Below are 26,323 nucleotides of genomic sequence, written 5' to 3' on the forward strand. Positions count from 1 at the left end.
AACATACCTCCATCATGTTGGGAAACTGAACAGGGTGGAGTCAACAGCCAAATCCACTGCACAGCTTAGCAGTTTAAAATCTCTCCTGGTCAGGAAAGGATTACAAATATACAATAGGACAGATACAGATAAAAAAAAAAAAAACCTCTAAATGGCTTACAGTGTGTATAAAAATGTACGTAGGCCTGGAAGAGAGGAAAAGGAATATAGGCAGTTATATAAAGAAATAGTTTTAAAAAATAAAGTTTTGAAGAGACAATAGAAATATAAAAATAAGCCACATAAAGATGGAAAATACAGAGTCTGGATAATACATATTTTGTTTTCTTTAAATTTTTTGAGTGTTAATGAGCTAACTGCAGAAAGATATTTGTAAAGGTTGCTAAGTTAAACATATATATATTTGTGTGTGTATGTATACATACATATATATATATATATATATTTTTAAAGGTATCTTGACTTCAAAATTTATAAGTTATAAGGATGTGTTGCTTTAGAAAGGAGGCTCTGTTTTTGTATTCACAGGAAGCAAGGGGCTGTGGATTTGTTCCAGGTTAAGATGGATCAGATTTGATCAAGTGAGACCTCTTGACCCTTGACAGATGGTATCTATCAACAAAAGTTATAGCCAGTCTTCCCAGGACTTGACTATTATCTCAAATTTTCTCAGGATTCCTCTAATATTGTCAGTGCTCCCAATCAGCAGGAAGTAGTATGAAATGCTACACCCAAATTCCCAAAATATTATGTATAAATATTTTTTATATAAAGGGGGTTGATTATAAATGCAATCTCTTTCTAAAGAAGAAAAGGGGATATAGATATGATAGGATGAAATGGTAAATTATTGAATCTACTTTTAAAGAGCAACAACTTGTTTGAAATGTTTTACATTGCTATGGATTTTAGTTTATTGATACAAATTTAAAGTTAATTTTGTTTTACTGTATATATATTTCTACTCTTGTTTAAGATATTTTGTTTATGCGACTCATTTAAAATTGTAATGTATCATTAAGAAATACAGATTAATAGTCATCTATGATAGCCAAATTTATAGTCATGTTAGTTAAGTTTTCTAGGTACAATGGACTTTGCCAATAGTTGAGACAATCTCTCAACTTTGCTGCTTCACTAAAAAGTCTGCCGGAGACTCTAGGCCTGTAGGCTGAAAATGGATGCCCCAACAGTGCTGAGAAATTTTGGGTGACTGTTCAGGCAGCCAGATATCTGTCATTTCTGGAATTTTGGAAGTTGCTTACATTGCACTTCTTATCTACTCAGATAATATTATATCCTTCTAGGGTCTTCAATGGAGTTGAAGACTAGATATAGTTTTTCTTGGTTACAATAAAAGAAATATTAGATATGAAACTTTAGATTCACAAAGATAAGATAGATGATAGAGTATTTTATTTAATTTGCCAAGCAATAGACTAGATATTGTAGATGTAATTCTTGCTTGATACCTGTTTTGTTTTATGTAATATTACTATGTTAAAATGAAAACCTTCCTTTTTGATTAGACAGAAAAGGGAAAGTGCTATGTGATGTCTTTCTGTATGCTGTGAATATGTGTTGCTCTCATTGGCTAATAATATAGCTACTTTGGCCTATGGCAAGGCAGATTAGAGGTGGGCAGGAAATCCAAGCAGAGATGCAGAGAGAGATAGGGCAGAATTGGGGGAGATGCCAACCTGCCACTCAAGGAGCAACAAGATGCCAGACCAGTAATGCCATGTCCATGTGGCAACACACATAGATTAATAGGAATTGGGTAAGTTATAATAGCTAGTTAGCATGAGCCTGAGCCATAGGCCAGAGAGTTTGTAATTAATGTAAGCCTCCGTGTGTTTATTTGGGACTGAGTGGCTGAGGGACCAAGTGGGACACAGGAAAATTTCTGACTACATAAAACATCTCCCATGAGAAAGAATAGGTCTTTCTTCTCTTGAGATAAAATTGAATTATAGTGAAACATTCCCATGAATATTACTCATAATGTGTACCTTTTCAGTATGTCCAGATACTGAAATGAGATAAGATCTGAAATGTCTTTCTCTACAAGTAAACTTTTTTAGAATATTTTTTCCCTACATTTGCAAAATTCTTACAATAAGGGATTCTAGTTAGCAAAAAAGCCTGGAAAGTATTGTTTTTCAGTACTTTCACAACTCATATGATAAAATCAGAGTAAAATATCAAAATGCTATTCTAAAAAGTTCTGCTTAGCATGATCTTTGCACAAACTGGACTATTAGGGGCATTCATATTGTCCAAATCTGATGAGATCTAAAGCAAATAGGAAGTTGGATACCATCCTACACGAACTATTTAGAGGAGGCCTACAAGACTAGTGATTATAACACCCATGTGGCCACCCACATTTGGAGAACAACCACCCTTCCATAATGTAGTGTTATATTATTGCAAACTTTGAGAACTTCCAACAGAACAGTCACTGCTGGCCCTACTAAGTCATGTCACAACATATCCCACTTGAAAGCTTACTATCTAGATCTATATCAAGCATCATCATTAGAAGACATTTTTCAGATCAACAGAAAAGGGCTTTTTATCAAGTCCTGCTACTTTCAGTGCCAAAGCTTTTGTTTTAGAACTACAGCCAAAACAAAGAACATATTTCCTACCAAATAACACTGGGATTTTTGCTATTGATATTTCATTTTTAGACACAAGAACCCTTGGTATACATCTCACTTGACTTCCACATAATACAGGTTTAATTCTAAATCTGTTTGCCTGCTGGTTGAGTTTCTATCTCAGTCTGACCCACTCACAACTGTATACAACCCATGTTCAAGAATCTCCCATCAACTCCCAAGTTGTGCTACATTAAGTGTATTTCATCTTTTAAAATATGGCTAAGACTTAAAAAAATTCCTATTGGTCACAGAATTTACCTATTTTAAAAAGGTCTTACTCTAGGCTTTGCTATTTTTCCAGTACTTGGATTTTAAATCTTTATTTGTGGGAAACAACTTACCTTGGCCCTTCGTGCATTAAGGTTCAGTCTTGACTCACAGATCTTCAGGGATTATAAAAACTTTTAAGATGAATCTATTTTTCTGGTTTTATGTGAGAAACTGACTTAACTGACTTTCACTAGAAAATAAAGAGTTTTCTTAAAAGCTGTCATCCAATGTGCAATCCAGGTATAATGGCTAAGGCTCTTCTATTTCTAAAGAGCAGCTGAGTGCCACCAATAAGAGGAACAGCACACAACAGTGAGTGCATACTTTGACAGTTGACAGTTGCCACACTGTTCTTTCTCAGCCTTCTAGGCTTGTTTCTGAGGCACATTTGAAGATGGTAGGGATTCATTATCAATAATCAAGTACAGAGCATTTTTCTAACATGCTTTCCTATTACCACTAATCAAAGATAGAATATATCCCAGACTTGAAGTGAGAAAAATGTTAAATGTTCATCAGTTCTTGGCCTATTCCTTCACTTCATTGGGAAGATAAAGACACAGAATCATACAATTAAAAGTGTTTCATGAGGAATGAGTGAGCAGTCTTACTGGGGAAAAATGAACTAGGAAAATAGGTTTCCACTAATTACACAGCACTATGAACAGCAAATTGACTTCAAATTTTTTATTGGAAAGACAAAAGTTATAATGAAAACTCAAGCTTACCTCAGCACCCGTAATTTACATCGTTGGGATATCAAGTTTTGGCATAAGCTCTCTAACCCATTGTCTTCTAAGTCAACATTTTTCAGGTCAAGATGTGTCAGGGTATGGCAGATAGTCAAAAAACTAAAATCCTGACAGTTATTCAGGAAGCAGACAGATCCAAACCTTCATAAGAAATACATACAGAGTGGTTATACAATCATCTCTACTCCCAGTTTCCTCATCTGCTTTCAGTTCTTACTCTCATCTCTTATCTGGCTCTGGGTTTCTCATACTGCAGGTAAGGCACCAAAAGAATTTCAGAGAACTACTGAGGAAAACAACAGATGTTTGGATTTGTAACATGAGAGCTGACAGTCTTAACTATTTTGACCTCACAGGAAATGAAGATGGTAATATTGGGAAAGGTGGAGGGAAGCCTCTGAACTTTTAGGAATGACTACCACAACTATCAAGGTCACTCCAAATACTTCAGTGACAACATGAACTTACAATGCTTAAATCCTTTCTATAATCAAAAGTGAATTCACAATTAAGATCAACTATCAGATGTATGTCATTAGCAACATATACTGTTGCAGACATGCTATTATCCTGTGGGCTTCAGTGAGTATACAGAAGCAATATAGAGAGTAAATACAAAGGTCATCTTCCAATTTTTCATTACTTTCTTCTAACTGCATTTGTGTTTTGACATACTTGACTCTCCTGTAGTGCCCAGTATTTGGCCCTGGATTCAATCTGTCCATACTGCATCCTTACTAACTGTCTAGAGACCACTTCCCTCCTTTTTATCTCATTACCTAGCATTCTTCTTTCCTACATTGCTTCTATCCCCAACTAAGCACCCACAAGAAAAGTTTCCTCTATTTACAAAGCTAACCATCCTAAGTCACTATGTAAATATAAATTGGAAGCAGTTTTTTTTTTGAAGGGGAAAAGGAATTATCACTAAGGAGTCTATGACTGAGAATAGTCACCATGGTGTCAATTCCTTGGAGGGAATCTTCTGTTTTAAAAAGAAGCCATTAGCCAAAAGGCAGCATTGGTTATTAACATTTGCACTGATGACATCTGGAGAAAGACAATGTGAAGGAGATGCTTAGAGATGAGTAAAAAGGTCACACATCCAGTGGCCTCTTATCTACCTACAGGTTTAGATAATGCTTAAAATCTGAGGTCAGAGCTCATAACAATGAGATTCTAAGAAAAAATATTTGGCAGGAAGCTAGTCTCTAAGACAGCATCTATTTTGGTGATACTAGGAACAAGGATGTATTATTTGTTTGGTGCTAAGTATATACAACTAACCAGAAAGTAGACATTAAGCACATGACAGGCACTAAATACAGAGGAACATATAGATGGTTCCAGTCCCCAGGACAGCCAACAAGAAGTGATATGCAAACATGCATATTTTAAATGGAGAAATTCTGGAATCAAATTAAGATTTTAGGACTGACAATAAGCATGGGTACAGGTGAGGAGCAGGTGGAACATTCATATGCTGTGGTCATAATTGTTGTAAAACTGTTTAGCATATATATATTTAACAGATACATCTATGAAACAGACAACTCACATTTTAACCAAAGATGTAAAAAACTCATAAACAGCTAAACAATATTCATAGAAGTCTCATTCTCAATAACTGAAAATTGAAAAAAACCCACAAGGGGGTTTTATTAACAAGACAATGAACTAAAAATTGTAATGTAGTTACACAATGCCTATCAGCAATGAAAACAAACTTAGTCAATATGCAACAAAGATAAAGTTTTACAGCATTTTATTGAAAACAGACACAAATACACACTGTGTAAACAAAGCTAGCTGGACTAGAAAATGATTTGCCTCAGACTAGTGACATAAGAGAACTGAATAGGAAGGTGTAGATGGAACATTTTCATCTCAGTGTTCTACCTTATTTTGAGTGTTGGCTATAAATATGTTTATGATTGTCATTAAACTTGTTTGTCACATTTAATATAATTGATTTTTATCAAATATAAAACATTCAAAAGAAAATATAAAATAAGTTCTGTGTCATGTCTTTGTAAGTGCTTTTGTGACCTAAATTTAAGGTCATAGTTCTATGCCATGCTTCATCTAGAAAATCCCTAATGGAGTCTTAAAACCACATGCCAACAGCTTCTACGACCATTGCTATCTTTCCTAGAACAAATGAAGTCATGCTCCTATGTCTTTAGACATCTCCATTATTCATGTTCTTAGAATATTTTGCACAATGGTTGTTATGTATAATCACACATCACTTAATGAAGATTTTATTTTATAACATTTTGTGATTTTGGTCTTGTGCAAACATGAACGACTGTCTTTACACATACTAACTGGGTCTATTAGGAAACAGGGTGCTATGGGACCACTATCACCCCTCATTGACCAAAAACTGTGTCATATGACCATTTCTATTTACTACTGATTTTTCCTAAAGTAAGGGTGGAAGGTAGGGCAAAGAAAAACAATGGGAATATTCCATTAAAATTTCCCTTGTGCCCGGTGGTGTTGGCCCATGCCTTTAATCCCAGCACTTGGGAGGAAGAGGAAGGTTGATTTCTGAGTTCCAGGCCAGCTTGGTCTATAGAGCAAGTTCTAGGATAGCCAGGACCATTACACAGAAAAACCCTGTTTTGAAAAACCGCATACACAGAACAATTCCCCATGTAAGACTTACAGTAGTTTTTGTAGTTTACACCTTGGATGACTTAATTCTTCACTTAAAATATTCATCAATGATTTATTAATTCTGCTTTCATACAGATCCATTTCTTTCAGAGATTCATTTTTATGAAGCACAGAAAACAGATCTTTCCAGTAGTGAATGATTCCAGCAATAGCATCGTCGAAGCTGTGTAATTGGAAAAAGGAAAGACCATCTACTTTTACCTTAGAAGATGCTATTGGATAAAAACATGCTATGAAAGAGCATTAGGTGCATTTTTGCTATGGGTAGTCCACCAGGACATCTTCTCTTGGCTACCCCAAGGTTTTATTTACCCAAGCCCTCCTCCCCCAAATTCTCATCCATTTGCTCAACATATATGTAATAAGAACTACAGAGACTTCACTTTGGAGGGAAAACCTCAGGATGAAGAAGTCTGATTCACATATCTGTATGTTCTATTATTTTGTTTTGGATTTTTTGTTGTTCTTTTAATTTTGAGACAGGGTTTCCCTGTATATCCCTGGCTAGTTAGTCTAGAACTTGCAACATAGACCAACCTGACCTCAAATTAACAGATCTACCTCTGCCTCTGGAGTGCTGAGATTAAAGGTGGGATCAACCACATCCAACCTTATGTGTGTGTTTCCTCCAGGTGTATGTGCATGTGTATGCACTCATATGTGGAGATCAGAGGGCAACCTCAGTTGTTGCTTTGTTTCAGTTCTCAGGTGTAGAACTTTGTTTCTGAGACAGGTTTTCTCACTGGCCTGGAAATTGCCAAATAGGCTATGTTGGCTGGCTAGTGAGTTCCAGGGATCTGCTTGGCTCTGCCTCTCCCAGCCCTATGATTACACATACATGTCACTCTGCAAATGTGTTTTTTTAAATGTGGGTTTAGGTACTGAAATGTCTTAATGCTTTTAAGGCAGGTGCTTTCCCAACTGAACTATCTCCCCATCCCTCTGTATTGTAATGAAATTGAAATGAACGAGGCTAGAATGTCACTTCATGGTAATATCTAGCATGTTTTAAGTGGAGTTTTTTTTTTCCAACACAAAAGTTGAAAGTCAAGGACTTATAATCTGATGGTGACCTCAGTCATGCCTATGCCTTCATATAACTCAGCTTTTTCTTAAGCCAAATTGAAAAAGATAGCATCAACCCCTGAGGAAAGTGGGAGATCAAATACATCATCCATCCATCAAATGACTAGTATTTGTGAGCAACAGTTGCTGCCTAATAGCTATTGTTCAATAAATGTTTGAATCAATTATCTACTTATTTTCTAGATAAACACCCATATATCTCAGTTTTGGAATTTTGGAATTGTAACCTCATAAGTAAGTTACATAGGTAAGAGTTCACAATTCTGTTGGCATCAGAATTAAACTGGGCAATACATTAAGCATCTTGTCCACTATATAACTGTATGCTACAGAATACACTCTTCATTTTAGTTAAATATATAAATTCAAGTATTTTCACAGGTTTAGATGGAGAGAATCAGAAAAGCCAACTTGATGAAAGGGATAGGGTAAAGTCATACATAGAGGAGCAGAGTTTAGGGGGCAGGACAGATAGAGGACCTAGTATATTAGCTTCAAAAAGATTTCTGGATGGATTTTCTAAAAAATTACTTCACCTTAGTTAAGCAAAGGTTCCTTCTGTAAAATCTACTTCCTTCACTACTAGTAAACTGAACACTTACCAAGTTTTAGCTATGGGTTTTAAGTCCAACATAGTCTTTAACTCTGCCATTGCAGTCAGTTTAATAGCTTGTAGAGAGTAGCAGTGCTTAAGGCAGAATGAATATATACGCAACTGTGCTTCTTCATCAACCTTCACAACAATCTTTGGGAAATAGCTCAGTGCCTGAGTTATAAATTCTTTATCTTGAGTCTCATACAGACAGTGAAGCAAGTCTATAAGTCTCAGCTGTGATAGATAAGAATCACCCTTTTCTAATGCTTCCAAACACATAAGTAACTCCCCTTTTATGTCCATGGATATTGTAAATTTGAAGGTTTCCTCCAGTTGTCGTACTCGTTCTTTATTCAGTAGACCGAACAAAAAGCATTTCATCTGTTCCAAATGAGGGTCATGAAAACAGTTGCTTTCAAGTAACAGATGCAAGTTTTCAAACCGTTTGATGGGAAAGTCTTTTTCTTCTGGATTCTCTCTTAAGAAGTAGAACAAAGCTGCAAAAAACTCCTGAATATGGAGGTGAGTAAATGCAAAGCAGTTTCCATACTCCGTGTCCTTCTGAAGAACCTTCACATGCAGGAAAACTGAGATGTCATCTCTAGTTAACTCATGCTTTCTGAGGTTTTTCTTGTAGAGTATATGATTCATAGTCCAAATGCCTTCAGCAGCTGCCTGGCACAGGCTCCTCACTAGTGTTTCATTGGGCAGAGTAGTAATACCCCAATCTATCTGTGAAAATAAGCTGCAGATATAGCATGTGAACAGAGCTGTGGTGGTTTGGCAGATCACAGCAATATTGCCACCTTTCTTCACTTGCTCCTTCAGACAAGTACAAATCACCTTGCACACATGGCTGACATGGCACATGTTGAAAAGCCTCTCATTCTTTCTAATTGAACAGATCCCATCCATAGCCCATGTCTTATCTTTCAACAAATGGTGAATGTAGTCCATCCTTGCATTCTTAGACAGTCCTGGCAGCTTTACACAATGAGGTTTATGTAACAAGGGCTTCAGTCTCTTCCAAGCTGTGGGTCTTGCTGTTACCAATAAGAATGACTCAGGAAGCATCACTTTCCTCAGCAAACTGCTAATAAGAAAGGACACTGGCTGCTTCTGGGTCCAATCATTACATAGTGCAAACTCTGGCTCTTCAAAGGAGAAGTCTAGCTCATCAAAACTATCAATTATAAAAAGGAGATTGCTGGGCTTGGACAGGATCCGTTCAATGGGGCCTTCAGAGCGAGGCCAATTCTTGGATATTAACTGAGCAAAGCTTTTCTCTTTCACTTGGCTAATTTCTCTCCCACTGAGATAAAAAGCATAGGTAAATTGCTGGTAGAGATTGCCATTTGCCCATTCTAACATTGCCTTTCTCAACAACGTTGTCTTCCCAATTCCAGCAGCTCCCTGAAGGATTACTGTTTGTGGTATCTTGTAGGTTTCAATATCCACTTCAAAGATACGGTCCAACAGCTTTTGGTCTTTCTCAGTGATTACATGATTCAAAGTTGCAGATTCTCCAAGCAAAGAGCTCTTATCCCATATAATATAAAATTTTTCCTTTATGACAGTCCTGTAGTCCCTTCTATCATCTAAGTCAGGTAGAATGGAAAAGAACCAAAGACACACATGATCAAAGTATTGAATTCTCTTTAGATTCACAATGTTAAGATTCTCACTGCCCACTCATGCCCTTCTCTCTCTGTCCCCCTTCCTCCTTTCTGTCCACCTTCCCTCCTTCTCAGCTATATAGGTATTTGGAAATGGACCCAGGACTTGTGGAAGAGCATTAAGTGTTCTTAAGTACTTAGCTATCTCTTCAGCCCCCTAGGCTAACTTTTGACTAGGCATTTCTAAATACTGTTTGCTTGATATTCTGAAGTCAATATGGTTTTGATTTTGACTAGGTCATAAATCCAGTCTTACTGACTTTGAATGACTGAGAACAGTGGCCCATTGGAAGTAAACTGTTTAACTTATTAACGGTCCTTAGGAACTAACCCTGCCATCATAAAGCTATAAAAACATACAAAAGCTGACCAAAGTCTTTGTCCCCAGAGAGAATTTCCTCTTCAGAAACGTGGTCTTCAGTCATCTCAACATCCTCTGACTCCATGGTCCTTTTTGTTCCTGAAACAGGTGCCAAGAGGATCATGAGATTTTCCAGTAATAGAGCATTAGGAATGGTTAGAATGAGAGCCAGAATTTTTCTGTGTTGTGATTCTATGGCAATCTGGATTTAGTAAAACTAGAGTCAAGAGCTTCAAGCTGCCACAGCTCAGCTGAGAAGAAAATGTGGTACAAACATTGGGTGGGCCGGGCGTTGGTGGCGCACGCCTTTAATCCCAGCACTCAGGAGGCAGAGCCAGGCGGATCTCTGAATTCGAGGCCAGCCTGGGCTACCAAGTGAGCTCCAGGAAAGGCACAAAGCTACACAGAGAAACCCTGTCTCAAAAAAACCAAAAAAAAAAAAAAAAAAAAAAAAGAAAAAAAGAAAAACATTGGGTGGACCTCTTGCCCTCTCTCTGCTCTAACATCAGGCACAAAGTTCCATTGCTAGTTCTGACTTCAGAGGGGTTGAATGAAGTTCAAAGGTGATAATGTATATGTACACACACACACACACACACAGACACACACACACACACACAAGTATAGAGCCTTACATATGGAACCTGGATGCCACTCATACATTTTCAAAATCTGGAATTTCACATAAGAATCACCAACAGTACTACTCATTTGAGTTTGTTGGCCCATTACTCATTTCAGCAAGTAAGTTGATCATATCTGAGATTCCTCAAAAGTTTTGACTTGGTTTGTAGGCACAGGTACACTCAGTAGGCATCATCACTCAGTTCCTTAAATCATTTTAGTAGATATATGCAGGCGCATCATTCCCAAGACCTAGCCAGAGTAACAGCATTCAACCCTGTGCTGCTTCTTCAGTGTTCCTCAAATGATCCAGTGTCCAAGAAAACAGTTTGTCCCAGATAGTTCTTAAGCATCACAGTTGGACTGTTTTACTCTTTTCACACATATCTCTCAGGTTTACGTTGTCAAAGATTTTGAGGACCATGTTCCATGCCTGCCTTCTTGGGTAGTATTTGTTCATCAGGTAAACCAATTTTCCCCACTTGGCCTTCAGTGTGACCTATGGTATTGAGCAGTGCTCAGGATCTACATTCCCCTTTAGGAGTAACTTGAATTCATTTAATCTCTCATCGTTCAGCTGATCCAATTAAAATAGCCCAAATTTAGAAAAGGAAGAAAATAGCATCAATATGTCTGATCTTATTCTTGGGTCTGGATTAAGCTTTGTGGGGAAAAATAAAGACAGAATTAATGAGACCTGTGGAAGAGTGTGAGTAGAAAATGAACTCTCTGTACATACAGAATAATCCAACATATATTTACTTTGGTCCACTGTATAGGACCAATATTGACCTCAAATCTTCTATATGTTTTATCAAAAAACAGCCTACCTGCTTCTCTGTCTGGAGGGCAAGGGCTAACTGCAGATCTTTACCTCTGCCTCTTCTCTAAATCCATTTCCCCTAGTCTCATCCCTAGCTCTGTGTCTGACTACCTGCTGTAGCCTGCCCCTCCTCTCTGCCTCCATGTCCAGTGGATCACGAAGATCTTTTTCAGTCTTCCTCCCCACTCATCCTGTTATCCCAACTCCCACCTCTAGAAGACACTCTGTGGGAAGCTTCCAGCTAAGAAGCAAGTAGGCCAGTGAGGCAGAAGAGTCAAGCATCAGGTCTTTACTCTCCCTCTTCTCCTCTACATTGAATCTCCCAGTTTCATACCCATCTTCTTAGCAGATTACCTGTTGGGGCCTCTCATTACTCATCTTCCCCCATACCCATGGGACTAAGTAGATCCTGGTGGAACACTCTGCTTTCCCCTTCCTGTGGAACCCCTCATCTCCCCACCTCAGCCCATCATAATTCCTAAGTGTCAGTTCCCAATACCTAGAAACAAATTTTACCCAGACCCTCTGCTCCACCCAGTGGCTACACCTAGCAGGATCTGAGAAGAATTCCTTCCCAGTCATTACACCCTCCAAAGAAAGAAAGAGCTCAACAGAAACTAAGGAACAAAACACCCACCCAACAAAGACCAGACCAGATATCAACACCTAGAATTACAATCATCCCAAAGCAGATTCCTAGACTACAACATAAAACATGACCAATAACAGCCAGGACAATTATTCCTCCATGAGATCCCAGCAAGCCTACCAGAGCAGACTCTGCGAACTGCAACACAGTTGAGACCCAACACAAAGACCTTAAAGCAGCCTCTATGGATGTGATAGAATTCCTAAAAGAGAAAATGAATGAATTTCTTAAATCCATGAAAACGAAAAGAACAGTGGAAGGAAGTGAATAGAACAGTCTAAAATCTGAAAATGGAAATAGAATCAATAAAGAAAACTCAAGCTGAAGGAAATCTGGACATGAAAAATTTAGAACTCAAACATTAGAGGAAAGCCTTACCAACAGAAAAGAGACAGAGAATCTCAGACACTGAAGACATGGTAGAAGAGATGGACAAATGGTCAAAGAAAATGTTAAATCTAAAAAACATTTTGGCACACACAATCTAGGAATCTGAAACACTATGAAAAAAATTTAAGGATAATAGGAACAGAGAAAGGAGAAGAAACCTAGGTCAAAGACACAGAAAATATTTAACAAAACCATAGATGAAATTTCCCTAACCTAAAGAAGGAGATACCTATCAAAGTACAAGAAGCATACAGAACACTAAATAGACTGGACCAGAAAAGAAATGCCCCTCAGCACTTAATACAATGTTAAATGTACATAACAAAGAATATTAAAGGCTTCAAGGGAAAAAGACCAAGAAACATCGGAAGATGTATTATAATTACACCTGACTTGTCATTGGAGACCCTAAAAGCTAGAAGGGCCAGGACACATGTTCAGTAGACTCTAAGAGACCACAGATGAGAGCCCAGACTACTATACTCACCAAAACATTCAATCACAATTGAAACTAAATCATTGCATGATAAAGACGAAATTTAAGCAATATTTAGCTACAAGTCTAGCCCTACAGAAGGCACTAGAAGGAAAATTCCAATCAAAACAGGTTAACCACATGCAAGAAAACATAGGAAATAATCCCAGACCAGCAAATAACAAGAGGAGACGTGGACAGACACAGACACACAGAAACAGAGACCAAGACACACACATACACATGGACATACAGACACAGATGGACACTGAGAGATGCACAGAGACAGAGGCACACACAGACACACAGACACAGAAAGACAGACCCAGAGAGAGAGAGACAGATAGAGACTCGCAAAAGAGACAGACAGACACAGGCAGAGAGAGAGAGAGAGAGAGAGAGAGAGAGAGAGAGAGAGAGAGACAGAGAGAGAGAGACAGAGAGAGAGAGACAGAGAGAGAGACAGACAGACAGAGACAGACACACACAGACACACAGACACACAGACACACAGACACACACACACAGACAGAGACACACACACAGACAGAGAGACACACACACAGAGACACACACACAGAGACACACACACACACAGACACACACACACACAGACACACACACAGAGACACACACACACAGAGACACACACACACAGAGACACACACACACACAGAGACACACACACAGACACACACACACAGAGACACACACACACAGAGACACACACACACAGAGACACACACACAGAGAGACACACACACACAGAGACACACACACACAGAGACACACAGGCAGGCACACACACACAGGCAGGCACACACACACAGGCAGGCACACACACACAGGCAGGCACACACACACAGGCAGGCACACAGACACACACAGAGACAGACACAGACACAGACACACACAGAGACAGACACAGACACAGACACACACAGAGACAGACACAGACACAGACACACACAGAGACAGACACAGACACACACACACACAGAGACAGACACAGACACACACACACACACAGACAGACACAGACACACACAACACAGAGACAGACACAGACACACACACACAGAGACAGACACAGACACACACACACAGAGACAGACACAGACACACACACACAGAGACAGACACAGACACACACACACAGAGACAGACACAGACACACACACACAGACACACACACACAGAGACACACACGCGCAGAGACACACACGCGCAGAGACACACACGCGCAGAGACACACACGCGCAGAGACACACACGCGCAGAGACACACACGCGCAGAGACACACACGCGCAGAGACACACACGACAGAGACACACAGACAGAGACACACACACAGAGACACACACACACAGAGACACACACACACAGACACACACACACGGACACACACAGACGGACACACACAGACGGACACACACACACGGACACACACACGGAGACACACAGCGGAGACACACAGAAACACACAGACACACAGAAACACACAGACAGAGACACACAGAGACACACAGACAGAGACACACAGACAGAGACACACAACACACACACACACACGCCGCGACACAACACACACACACACGCCGCGACACAACACACACACACACACACACACACACGCCACGACACAACACACACACACACACACGCCGCGACACAACACACACACACACACACACACGCCGCGACACAACACACACACACACACACACGCCGCGACACACACACACACACGCCACACACACACACACACACACACGCCGCGACACCACACACACACACACACACACACGCCGCGACACCATACACACACACACACACACACACACACACACGCCGCGACACCACACACACACACACACACACGCCGCGACACCACACACACACACACACACACACACGCCGCGACACCACACACACACACACACACACACACACGCCGCGACACCACACACACACACACACACACACGCCGCGACACCCCCCCCCGCCCACACACACGCCGCGACACCCCACACGCACGCCGCGACACCACACACGCACGCCGCGACAACACACGCACGCCGCGACAACACACGCACGCCGCGACACACGCACGCCGCGACACACGCACGCCGCGACACACGCACGCCGCGACACACGCACGCAGAGACACACACACGCAGAGACACACACACACACACCCCTACATCAATGGTCTCAATTTCCCAATAGAAAGACTAACAGGATGGATTAAAAAACAGGATTTATCCTTCTGCTGCCTCCAAGAAACACACCCTAGCACTGATGGTAGAGATCACCTCCTCAGGGTAGATGGATAGAGAAAGATCCATTTCAATCAAAGCAAATGGCCCTAAGAAGCAAGCTGATGTAGCTTAATATTTGACAAAATAAGACATCAAAACTAATCAGAAGAGATATAGAAGGACACCACATATGCAAAGGAAAAATCCACAAAGAGGACATTGCAATTCCTAACATCTGTGCCCCAAACACAAGTACATCTAAGTTCACAAAGAAACATGACTTCTGCTTAAATCACATATTGAACCTCATACACTGATAGTGGGAGACTTCAGTTCCCCACTCTTGCCAATAAACAGGTCATCCAGGCAAAAACTAGACAGAAATGCTGGAGCTAACCAACATTATAAACCAAGTGAACCTAACAAATACTTCAGAACATTTCACCTAAACACAAAAGAATATACCTTCTTTTCAGCACCTTATGTAACTCTTTCCAAAGTTGGCCACATACTCAGACACAAAGCAAGTTTCAACAGATACAAGAAAATTGAAATAACACCCTGCATCCTATCTGAACACCACAGATTAAAACTGAATATCAACAGAAATGTTACAAACTCATGGGAACCGAACAGTTCACTACTGAATGAAAAATGTGTCAAAACAGAAATAAGGAAATACTTTCTAGAATTGAATGAAAATAAATACACAACACACCCAAACTTATGGCATACATGAAGGCTGTTCTAAAAGGCAAGTTCATAGCACTAAGTCCCTACATAAAAACAAATTGAAGAAATCTTGTACTAGTAGCTCAACAGCATACCTGAAAGCTGTAAGACAAAAAGAAATTACACCCAAAAGTAGATGGCAAGAAATAAAAATCAGAGCTGAAATCAAAAAAGTAGAAACAAAACATAGAATCAATGAAAAAATACAAAGAATCAATGAAACAAATAGTTGGTTCTTTAAACAAAATCAACAAGGTTGACAAACCACTATGCAAATTAACTAAAAGGCTAAGAGAACATCTAAATTAACACAATTAGAGATGAAAAGGGGGGCATAACAACAGACAAGGAGGAAATCCAGAGAATCATAAGGTCATACTTTTAAAACCCATGCTCCACAAAATTGGATAATCTAGAAGAAATAGATAATAATCTTGACTCACAAAACTTAAGGTAAATCCAGATCAGACAAAGCAATTTAAACAGGTCAGTAATCCCTCCTGAAATAGAAGCAGTCATGAAAATTCTACCCGCACCCTCTCTCTCTCAAAAAAAAAAAAAAAAAAAAAAAAAAAAAAAAAAAAAAAAAAAAAAAAAAAAAAAAAGCCCACGGCTAGATGGTTTTAGCTCAGAATTCTACTAGACTTTTCAAAGAAGAGTTAATGCCAAAACTTCTACTGCATAGAATAATTGGGGAAAAGAAAGAACATTTCCCAATTCGCTTTTTTGTGAGTCCATGGTAGCCTGATACCCAAACCATGTAAAGACCCAACAAAGAGTTTCAGACCAATTTACCTTATAAACATAGATGCAAATTTCCCAATAAAATACTTGCAAACCAATCCAAAAACATATCAAAAAGATAATACACGATGATCAAATAGGCTTCATCCTAGTGATGCAGGGATGCTTCAATATAAGTAAATCAATAAATGTAATTTACCATGTAAGAAAATTGAAAGACCAAGATCTACAAGATTGTCTCACTAGGTGCAGAATAGGCCTTTGACAAAATCCAACATTCTCTCATGATAAAAGTCACAGAGAGATCAGGGATATAAGGTGTAGCATGAATCTTAAATAGTCTTATTAATAAAATCAAACCTGGAGCCAGATATTGTGGTGAATGCTGGAAGATCAGAGAAGCAGAACAAGCCACAGCTACCTCATCTTGCCAATTCCTCAGCTGGTCCTGTTTCCTCAGACTGGAAGCCTCTGAGTCCTCATCCAGAATGGGTCTTACCTGAACTGTAGCTCAAAAGCCTAAAAGCTTAACCAGCCAAATGCTTCTAGTTTCTGGTCTTCACACCTTATATATCTTTCCTTTCTACCATCACTCCCTGGGATTAAAGACTCGCTTTCTGGATTAAAGGCGTGAGTCACCATGCTTGGCTGTATCCTTGAACAGATGGATTTCTGCCTCTGGAATGCTAGGATTAAAGGTGTGTGCTACTATTGCCTATCTTCTATGTTTAATATTGTGGCTGTTCTGTCTCTGACCCCAGGTAAGTTTATTAGGGTGCACAATATTTTGGGGAACACAATACCACCACAATAAAGGGCATCTGTAAACATAATAGAAGCACTTTACAGCAAGCCCATAGCCAACATCAAATTAAAGGGAGAGAAACTCAGAGAAATTCCACTAAAGTCAGGAACAAGACAAGATTGTCCACTCCATATCTTTTCAATATAGTACTTGAAATCTTAGCTAGAGCAATAAGACAACTGAAGGAAATCAAGGGGGCACAGACTGAAAAGGAAGAAGTATCTTTATTTGCAGATGATACAACAGTATATATACCTGACCCTAAAAATTCTGCTGTTAGGAAATTCTTACAGCTGATAAATACATTCAAAAAAGTAGTTGGATATGAAATTAACTCACAAATCATTAGCTTTCCTAAATAAAAATGACAAATGGACTGAGAAAGGAATCAGGGAAACATCTTTGACAATAAAACCCCAAATAGTATAAAAATAATTTGGAGGTAACTCTAATAACTAAGCAAGTCAAATGAAGATATCAGAAGGTGGAAAGTTATCCTGGGCTCATGGATCACTAAGATTAACATTATAAAATGGCCATTCTATCAAAAACAAACTACAGATTCAGTGCAATTCCCAGCAAAATTTCAACACAATTCTTTTCAACACAATTCTTTACATACCTAAAGGACAATTTTTAGCTTCATATTGAAAAAGAAAAAATCCCCCCAAAACAAAACAAAAACAAAAAACCCAAACAACCTCAGGATAGATTAAACAATTTTGAATAATAAAAGAACTGTTGGCAGGATCACCACTCCCAATTTCAAGTTATACCCCAGAGCAATAGCAATAAAAACAGAATGGTGTTTGCACAAAAACAAATGCTGACCAGTGGAATTGAATTTAAGACCTAGGCATTGTTCCACACACCTATAGACACCTGAATTTTGTCAAAGATGCCATAAATACACTAACTAGAAAAAAGACAGCATCTTCAACACGTGATGTTGGTCAAACTGGATGTTTGAATGTTGAAGAATGCAAATTGATCCATATGTATCATTCTTCACAAAACTCAACTCCAAATGGATCAAAGAAAGACCTCAACATAAAACACTAAACTCGACAGAAGAGAAACTGGGGAATAGCCTTGAACTCATTGGCACAGGAGAAGACTTTCTTAACAGAAAACCATTAGCACAGTGCTAAGATCAACAATTAATAAGTGTGACCTCATACACCAGGGATGGATCCTGATTCTATTGCCAGGATCTTCCTTAAGCAGATCAAGCTACACAACTGTCTCGCTTATGCAGAGGGCCTAGTCCAGTTCCATGAAAGCTTCACAGCTGTTGGTCTCAAGTTCATGAATTATCACTAGTTTGATTTGTCTCTATAGGTTTCTCCATCATGATCTTGATGCCCCTTGCTCATAGAATCCCTCTTCTCTCTCTTCCATTGGATTCCTGGAGCTCGGCCTGGTGCTTGGCTGTGGATCTCTCTGCATCTGCTTCCATCAGTTACTGGATGAAGGCTCTATGATAACAGTTAGGGTATTCACCCATCTGATTACTGGAGTAGGCCAGTTCAGGCACCCTCTCCACTATTGCTAGTAGTCTAAGCTGGGGTCATCCTGGTGCATGAGCTGGCTTTTTGGAACCCACCTCCTGTGGTGGGATACCTTGCACAGCCTTGATACAGGGACGGGGAGGGCCTTAGACCTGCCTCTACTGAATGTACCAGGCTCTGCTGACTCCCCATGGGAAGCCTTATCTTGTTGGAGGAGGGAATGGGAAGGTGGGCTGGGGGAGGGAAGTCTAGAGGGGCTGGAGGAGGGAAGAGAGGGGGACCTGTAGTTGGTATGTAAAATGAATAAAAAATTCCTTAATAACAAAATAAGAAGTGTGACTTCAAACAGAAGCTTTTGCAAGGCAAAGGACACTTTCTGGACAGAGTGGCAGCCTGCAGAATGGGACAAGATTTTATCAACTGCATATCCAAGAAAGGTCCAATATTCAAATTATACAAAGAGCTAAAAAAATTAGATATCAAGAAAGGAAATAATCCAATTAGAAAATGGGGTGTAGATCTAAACATAATTCTCAATAGAGGAAGTTCAAATAGCTGAGAAAAACTAAGAAATGCTCAACATCCTTAGTTATCAGGGAAATTCAAATTAAAACTACTTTGAAATTTCACCTTAGACATGTCAGAATGGCTAAGATCAATAAAACATGTTGGTGAGGATGAGAAGTAATGGGAACACTCATGTCCATTCCTGGTAGAACTGCAAACTTGTACAGTTACTATGGACATTAGTGATGGGTTCATCAGGAAGATGGGAATTGGTCTATCTCAAGATCCAGCTAGGGATGTGGTGTTTTGAATGAAACTGTTCCCTATAGGTTTATAGGGAGTGACACTATTAGGAGGTGTGGGCTTGTTGGGGTAGGTGTGGCATTGTTGAAGTGTGTCTCAGTTTACTTCCTGCTGCCTGCAAATCAAGATGTAGAACTCTTAGCTCTTTCTCTAGAATCATGTTTGCCTGCATGCTGCTATGTTTTCTACCATGAGGATAATAAAATAAACCTCTGAAAATGTTTAAGCCAGCCCCAATTAAATGTTTTCCTTTATAAGAGTTGCCATGGCCATGGGTGTCCCTTCAAAGCAATAAAACCCTAAGATATATACCACTCTTGGGCATATACCCAAAGATGTTTCACTGCTCAACCATGTTCACTGCTGCTCTCTTCAAAATAGCCAGAATTTGAAAACAACCTAGATCTCCCTCAACAGATAAATGGATAAAGAAAATGTACATTTACACAATGAATTACTTAGTTGTTAAGTGAAATCATTGAATTTGTAGGTAAATGGATAGGACTAGAAAATAAATCATCCTGAGTGAGGTAGTCTATACCCAGAAAGACAAATATAGTATGCTTTTGCTTATATGTGGACATTAGCTCTTAAATCAATGATAAACAAGCTATAATCTGTAGAACCACAGAAGTTAGGCATAGAATAAGGGCCTAGGTGGTGGTGGAGGAATAGATCTCCTTAGGAAAGTGAAATAAGATAGTTACAGATGGATGGGGCATGAACTGGAACAGGAGGATCAAGCAGGGAGCAGGAATGTAGAGTAGTATTAGGAACAGAATGAGGGAGACAAAGCTAAAACTAAGGACATGCTTCATAGTTTTATGTCAACTCGACACAAACTAAAGTTATTTGAGAGGAGGGAACCTACACTGAGAAAATACCTTCATATGAACTGTAGGAGATGGCCAGTTCAGAGCGCATATGTGCTCTTGCTGGGAGTCTTAGCTGGGGTCATCCTTATAGATTCCTGGGAGATTCTCTTGTACCAGGTTTTTACCTGACCTTGAAATGAGCCCCCACTTCCAGTTGTCTCCTTCAGTACTCTCACCCTACATACCCCTCCTCCAACCTGATCTCTCACATTCCCATCCCCACCTGCCCACAGTCCACTCATGAAATCTCTATTTCCCCTTCCCAGGGAGATCTGGGTGTCCCTCCCCTTGAGTCCTCCTTGTTACATAGTCTCTCTGGGTCTGTGGGCCGTAGCACAGTTATCCTTTATTTACAGTTAATATTCACTGATGAGTGAGGACATACCATGATTGTCTTTCTGGGTCTGGGTTACCTCACTCAGGATGTTTTTTTTTTTTTCTAGTTCCATGCATTTGCATTCAAATTTCATGATGCCATTGTTTTTAATAGCTGAGTCACACCCCGTTGTGGAAATGTATCACATTTTCTCCTGTGACTAGGCAAAACTTCAAGTGGAGGTGTAGGAAATCAACCCAGCCATATAACGTTCAACTTACAGTCCATCCTGCTTATGGGATGTGCTGGGATAAGGGTGGTCTAGAGATTGAGGGAGTAGCTCATGACTGGTCTAGCCTAAATCCCATGCCAGGAGAGTAAGTTCATCCCTGACACTACCTGGAGCACCAGGACTCACAGGCTGGATAATACCGTGACCTAAGACAGAACCAAACAAGACTGGAGAAAAAAATGTCAATGTAATGATTCCTAATAATATTCTGCTATACTCATGGATTGGTGCCTAGCCCAATTTTCATCAGAGAGGCTTCATCCAGCAACTGATGGAAACAGATGCAGACCCACAGCCAAACATTAGGCAGAGCTCAGGGAATCCAGTAGAAGAGGAGAAAAGATTGTAGGAGCCAGAAGTGTTAAGGACACCACAAGAAAACCCAGAGAATCAACTAATCTGGGCTCACAGGGACTCACAGAGACTGAACTGACAACCAGGGAGCCTGCATAGGACTGACCTAGGCCCTCTGCATATATGTTACAGTCCTGTAGCTTGGTCCTCTTGTGGAATTCCTAACAGTACTAGGAGCAGGGGCTGTCTCTGACTCTTATTAGCTTTTGGAACCCTACTCCTCATACTGGATCACTTTGTCCAGCCTTAATACATGAGGGGTGCTTAGTCTTACTGAAACTTGATATGCCATATTTTGTTTATATCCATGGGTGACCTACCTTTTTGCTGAACAGAAACAGAGGAGTGGATTGGGAGGTGGGAATAGAGGAATATAGAGAGGAGGGAGGGAAAACTGTAGGAGGATAAATAAATAATAAATAAATAAATAAATAAATAAATAAAAGATTGGTGCCTGGAGAGATGATTCAGTGGTTAAGAGCACTGGCTGCTCTTCCAGAAGTCCTGAGTTCAATTTCCAGCAACTACATGGTGGTTCACACCATCTGTGCTGGGATCTGATGACCCCTTCTGGCATAAAGACATACATGCAGATAGAGCATTCATATACATAAAATAAGTAAATATAACAACAACAAAAAAGATACATTAAAAAAAAAAAGATTGGACTAACAGACTGCTATCCAAATCATAAGCCAAGACCTGCCTAGGCTCAGTGTGCTGGGCTCTGCTGACTCCCCATGGAGACCTCGATTTGGGGATTGTGGGGATGCCAGGTGGCTTGGGAAAGAGGGCTGGGGGGCAGAAGGAGGGAGGAGGGGGAATCTGTGGATAGTATGTGGAGTAGAAAATTTCTTAATAAAAAAGGAAAAAAATAGATTGGACTGTAGGCAAACCTATAGGGCATTTTGTTAATTAGTGATTGATGGAGGAGAGCCCAGTCTATAATGGGTGGTGTTATCCCTGGGCTGGTGGTCCTGGGTCCTATAAGAAAATGGGCTGAGCAAGCCATGAGGAGCAAGCCAGTGAACAATACTCCTTTACGGCCTCTGCATCAGCTCTTGCTTCCCGTTCCTGCCCTGTTTTGAGTTCATATCCTGACTTCCATTGATGATGAATAGTGATATGGAACTGTGAGCTAAATAAAACTTTTCCTCCCCAACTTGCTTTAGTCATGGTGTTTTGTAGCAGCAACAGAAACTCTAACTAAGACAGGACCATTTGATAGGTACTGTGGAAACCTAATACAGTTTCCTAAAATATATACATATATGAAAGTGATCTAAATAAAATCACCAAATAATGGGGAGATAGCTCCAACTTGACATCTCTTGTCACCAAATGAAGCCAGTGTCAGGAGTGGGTTATATATAATTGACTTGTTGGCCAAAGTGTTCCCAGAGAAACCCCCAAACAACCTAGGCTTTTGCTGAAGAGACTGAATTGCTCTCCACAAACCTTTGGCAAGCTTCCATTACTGAAGACAACACCTACACAACTCACTTTACATAGAGAAGTCATAGAGAAGCTGGTATCTACACAGAGTCTTCACCCCTGTGTTCTAGCATCTTCAGCACAGGAAGTTATACTGCGCACTGCCAAAGGAGAAACTAACACCAGCCCAGTTACAAACCCTTTGATCTACAATCTGTCCTGACTGTTGGACATGTTAGGGCAATGGTGGCACAGGGCTTGTGGAAGTATCCAGCCAATCTGATTTGAGTTAAGGTCCTCTCCATGAGATGGACCCATACCTGATACTTGAGTGACTAGACACTGCTTGAGTGACTAAGGACATGAGACTTGATAACCTAGGATAATAGACTGAAACAAAATCCCTCTGTTCTAAACCAAAAAATGTAGCAATAAAATGACTCCTATAACTTCCTGCTATATTCATTAGTGCCTTGCTCAGCCATCATCAGAGAAGATTCTTCCTGCAGTGTATGGGAACAAATACAGAGACCCATAGCCAGGCAACACAGACAGTCAGGCCTAAGCAAGATGTCTCCATCAAAACCTTGCCTTCAGGGATCGGGGACCCCTGTGGAAGAGGAAAAGAGTGTAAGAGCCAGAGGGTTAGAGGACACTATGGTAAGACCCTCTAAATCAACAGGACTAAAGCACATATGAACTCACAGAAACTGAGGCAGCATGCTCAGGGCCTGCACAGGTCAGCACCAGATGGGGTCCTAGAGCTGAAAGAAGTGGACCTATGCCCCCATTTTTAACCCAGAAGCTCTCCCCAATTGATAAGCACTTGCAAATGAAAATTTAGTTTTCTCCAAGGAGTCTAGTGGAGAAACAAACTACTCTTAAGGGTAGGCTGCAAGTCCAGCAGAAAATCAACTCAATGGTGTCTTTGGAGATTCCTTGTCTCATAATGTTATATTAGGTATTTTAAAAAAAAAAAGTTAGCTTATTTTAATTTTAAATTGTAATTTATACATTTCTCTTTTTATGCTACAGGTTCTTTGTGTATATATTGTGGCTTCTAGTTTAGTATTTTGATGGGATTCCTGAGTGTGAATAAGTGGGTCTCTTCATCTGTATCTGTTTCTTGTACCTTTTCGTGGGTTCTTTTCCTTCTTTCTTTTGACCTATTTAAATGTATTAATTTTTATTTTATCTTATTATATTATAACTTATTTTATTACTATCCCTTAGAAGTCTATTTGTTTTCAATTGAAAAAAAGAAAGGGGGTGGGGTGGATGGGAATGTGGAGGGGGTGGGGAGAAACTAGAAAGAATAGAGGGAGAGGAAATCATTATCCTAGTTTAACCATAGATTATCTAAGAAAATTTTCAGGAAAGGGGAAAACCCCCACAAAATTCACTTTTCTAAAGAAAAAATTTAAATAATTTAAAAATAAATAAAATAGCCCTTGGCTATATTGCACCTTACTATACTTTTTCCATTTTTCAGGATTTAGTCACAACCCTGCCACTTCCTAATTAGAAAAATTTAGATAGGCAATTCATCTTTCTGACCTTCAGTCTACCCTTCTTCAAAGAAATGACATCAGCACCATCTTCAGAGGACTGAACATAGTTGTGTGGATCAAACATGGTAGATTCCATGTATCTTCCAGGATACAACAGGCTCAGTGTTGTATAAACATTGTTATTTCAACACTATCAATGGGTTATTATTCTTGAAATGCACTCAATTAGAATGTGTTGCCATCTTCTCAGATGTCTTTTCTTGTAAAAATAAAAATAAAACCCATACATAATCACTGTAGGTCTGTTGCTACCTCACACTTTCTGAAGCTATTTCTAAACATCAAAATTTTCTGGGTGAATTCAGTCTTAAAGCTCACCATAAAAAGCCCTTTTACATCCTTGACATCATTTCCCATGTCTTTTTTATTTATTTGTTTATTTATTATGTATACAGTGTTCTGCCTGCATGTATGCCTGCAGGCCAGAAGAGGGTACCAAATCTCATTATAGATGATGGTGAGCCACCCTATTGTTGCCGGAAATTGAACTCAGGACCTCTGGAAGAACCTTTGAGCCATCCCTCCAGTCCAATTACCATGAATTTTATGAGCTCAGAGTTTCTGGTGTTTTTACCTTAGGCTTGATTAGTAACATCACTTAAATTCTTAATTTTTAAGCTTCTTAATTTCTTAATTTTCAAGCTTCCTATTTCCTACTACCATCTAAAATTAATTAAATGATCCCATGCCTTCCCACTGTAATAGCTCTTCCAACCCTGCTAAACCCTAGTGCCCTGAGGCCCACCCTCCACTTAACAACCAACTTAACAGCCTTATTCAATTTCTTATTCAGCATGAGCACTCCAGATAAACACTTAACCCATACTTCTCCAGCACCCCGATTCCAGCTCCTCTTTGATGATCTGCCCATCTTTCTCCAAAAATTTCTGTCAATCTTTCATGATTCTCCTTCTATTCTTGGTAATTGTATTAGAAAAGAAACACAGCGGAAGTAAAAACATACAGGGAGATTTACATGGAAGGTAAGCTACCTCAGAGTTACATGTCAAATTTGTACTTCATTGTTCAGAACAATGGTCAGTTTCAGGACTTTTTAAATGGTATTATAGAAATACTTCATACTAAAGAAAAATCTGACAAAGATTTATTGTAATTTAAATAAGTAGAAAGGAATAATGAGGAAACTTTAAAGGGATGCTAAATTTCTCCAGGGCCAAAAGAATATGTTCAGGGAAAATGAGACAACATAACACTGTCTGCTTCTTGCCTTCACTGCATTGGGCCTTTCTCTTTTTCTTTTTGTAATCAGCAGAGCTCTCTACCCTTTTCTATAGCTCATGCCTGCTTCCTGCCTTCACTGTATTCAGGCCTTTCTCCCCTTTTTCTTTCTTTTTTTTTTTTTCTTTTTTTTTCTTTTTTTATGTACACAGTGTTCTGTCTGCATGCATGCCTGCAGGCCAGAAGAGGGCACCAGATCTCACTACAGATGGTTGTGAGCCACTATGTGGTTGCTGGGAATTGAACTCAGGACCTCTGGAAGAGCAGCCAGTGCTCTTAACCTCTGAGCCACCTCTCCAGCCCCCCTTTTTCTTTTTGTAACCA

General features: G+C 39.6%; 1 protein-coding gene across 1 annotated transcript in view; it reads right to left on the minus strand.

Annotated features, from left to right (window-relative positions):
* Nlrp14 (NLR family pyrin domain containing 14) overlaps window positions 1-26,323 on the minus strand; it is a 49,611-nt gene that overhangs the window by 18,023 nt on the left and 5,265 nt on the right. Inside the window, exons 2-5 of the mRNA XM_028894362.1 lie at window positions 10,104-10,193; window positions 8,065-9,655; window positions 6,366-6,539; window positions 3,668-3,832 (exon numbers count right to left, since the gene is read on the minus strand). Coding sequence (XP_028750195.1) covers window positions 3,668-3,832; window positions 6,366-6,539; window positions 8,065-9,655; window positions 10,104-10,179 — 2,006 coding nt within the window. The 5' untranslated portion in view covers window positions 10,180-10,193. The remainder of the gene's footprint in view (window positions 1-3,667; window positions 3,833-6,365; window positions 6,540-8,064; window positions 9,656-10,103; window positions 10,194-26,323) is intronic.

Source organism: Peromyscus leucopus, chromosome 1 (assembly GCF_004664715.2).
Source record: "Peromyscus leucopus breed LL Stock chromosome 1, UCI_PerLeu_2.1, whole genome shotgun sequence".
In the NCBI taxonomy this organism is placed as follows: Eukaryota; Metazoa; Chordata; class Mammalia; order Rodentia; family Cricetidae; genus Peromyscus; species Peromyscus leucopus.